This window comes from Silene latifolia, chromosome X, assembly GCF_048544455.1.
Source record: "Silene latifolia isolate original U9 population chromosome X, ASM4854445v1, whole genome shotgun sequence".
Lineage (NCBI taxonomy): Eukaryota > Viridiplantae > Streptophyta > Magnoliopsida > Caryophyllales > Caryophyllaceae > Silene > Silene latifolia.
This window is the reverse complement of record NC_133537.1, coordinates 193882507-193884450: the sequence shown is the minus strand read 5'-3', so window position 1 is coordinate 193884450 and position 1944 is coordinate 193882507. Positions and strand designations below refer to the sequence as shown.

The 1944-nt window shown below is 41.8% G+C and overlaps 1 protein-coding gene across 1 annotated transcript; it reads right to left on the bottom strand.

Moving 5' to 3' along the window:
• Positions 1-611: 611 nt before the first annotated feature.
• Positions 612-1211, bottom strand: LOC141619020 (uncharacterized). Its single transcript, XM_074436060.1, has one exon. It carries the CDS (start codon positions 1209-1211, stop codon positions 612-614), a length of 600 nt encoding a protein of 199 aa, XP_074292161.1.
• Positions 1212-1944: the final 733 nt, after the last annotated feature.

Sequence of the window (1944 nt, the reverse complement as noted above, 5' to 3'; positions counted from 1 at the left end):
TCATTTTGGATGAACTTTGCTTCGTGCTTCGCATTTAGTACATTATATGACTTGGCTTCTACCTACTTCATGGAGTAATCAATGGCAACTTAGATGAAACAGTGCCCGCCTGTTCCATAGGAGTTAATCTTCCGGATAATGTCAATTCCCCACGTTGATAACGACCAAGGTGAGGTCAAAGTATATAACATCGAAGGTGGCACATGTTGCACATTTGCGAAAATCTGGCAATTGTGGCAATGCCTAACATACTTGCGACAATCCGTTTCCAACGTGGTCCAGTAATACCCTAGCCTCATATTCTTACGGACTAGCATATGGGCATTCATGTGTGGACCACATTCACCATCATGGACTTCTTCCATAACTCTTTTTGCCGTCGGCATGTCTATGCATCACAATAGGATACCTTGTGCAGTGTTTTTGTATAACTGCCGTTCTTCAGTTTTAACGAATTGGGGTGCCAGCATTTGAATGGCTCGTTTTCCATTAGTACCAGTGTCGAGTGGGTATTTTCCTGATTCATTAAATTTCAAAATAGCTTAGTACCAGGGCTCGGTCTCGGTTTCCCCGTCATCATCGATGGTATTGATATAAGCTAGTTCGGAACGTCATTCCACGCACAAGGGCATACTATCAATATGGTCGGGTATATTTATTAAAGCAGCCAGTTTTGACAAGGCATCAGTGAATTGGTTCTCACCTCTTGGAAGGTGAACGTACTTGATATCATCAAAGAATTTTTCTAATTCGTCTATCTTTGCTTGATATGGGGCCAGACTATCACTTCTGATTTTCCAGGTCCCGGATACTTGATTGATAACTAACGACGAGTCCCGGTGCACCGTAAGCTTCTTAATTCCTAACTCGATAGCACCGTGCAAACCGAGGAGACAAGCTTCATATTTCGCAGCATTATTGGTGACATTAAAGTCCAATTTGATTGAAATAGGAACGTGTTCACCATCTGGCGAGAAAAGTAAGACACCTATCCCGTATCCTTTGTAATTAAACGCACCTTTAAAGTAGAGGTGCCACATATCATCTTCTACGTGGACAATATCCTCATCGGGAAATGACCATGTATCCACAACTTCGGTTTCTTCTACGGGGTTATCGGCGAGGAAATCCGCCACGGCTCTGCCTTTTATCACTTTGAATAGTACATATTTCAAGTCAAACTCAGAGAGCACAAGAGTCCATCTCGACATTCTTCCGTTGGGTACCGGTTTATCAAACAAATATTTGATCGGGTCCATCTTCGAGTGGATATGGACACTATGGTTAAGCATGTAGTGTCGTAATTTCTTCGTAGCCCAAACCAAAGCTAGGCATGTCTTCTACAATTGGGTGTACTTAAACTCGTATCCCAAGAAATTTTTACTATTTTAGTAAATTGCTCTTTCTCCTTTATCGACTGTTTGGGGTAGCATTGCCCCCATTGTAGTATTCGTAACCAAGAGATATAGCAACAATGGCAACCCAACTATAGGTGGACTAAGAACTAGTGGAATTGACAACACTTCTTTAATGCTGTCAAAGGCAGCTTGACACTAATCATCCTACATGATATGTTCTCCAGCTTTGAGCTTTTTGAAGATTGGTTCACATATCATGGTTAACCTTGCAACAAATCTACTGATGTATTGAACTCGACCCAAGAAACCGCGAAGTTCTCTCTCGGTCGTCGGGTGAGGCATTTTCATTAGAGCTTTTATCTTTGACGTATCGACTTTGATGCCATGGTGGCTAACGATGTGACCCAAGAGCTTACCAGAAGTAACCCTGAATGCACATTTTTGAGGGTTCAACCTCATATTGTATTGCGCAATCTCTCAAAGAACTTATGTAATGAACTAAGGTGGCTACTACGCTCCTTTGATTTCACGATCATGTCGTTGACATAGACCTCAACTTCTTTATGCATCATGTCATGTTACAACA

Bases quoted from the DNA above. Each gene is read 5' to 3' on its own strand.
- LOC141619020 (XM_074436060.1), bottom strand. From the start codon at position 1,211: ATGTCGAGATGGACTCTTGTGCTCTCTGAGTTTGACTTGAAATATGTA.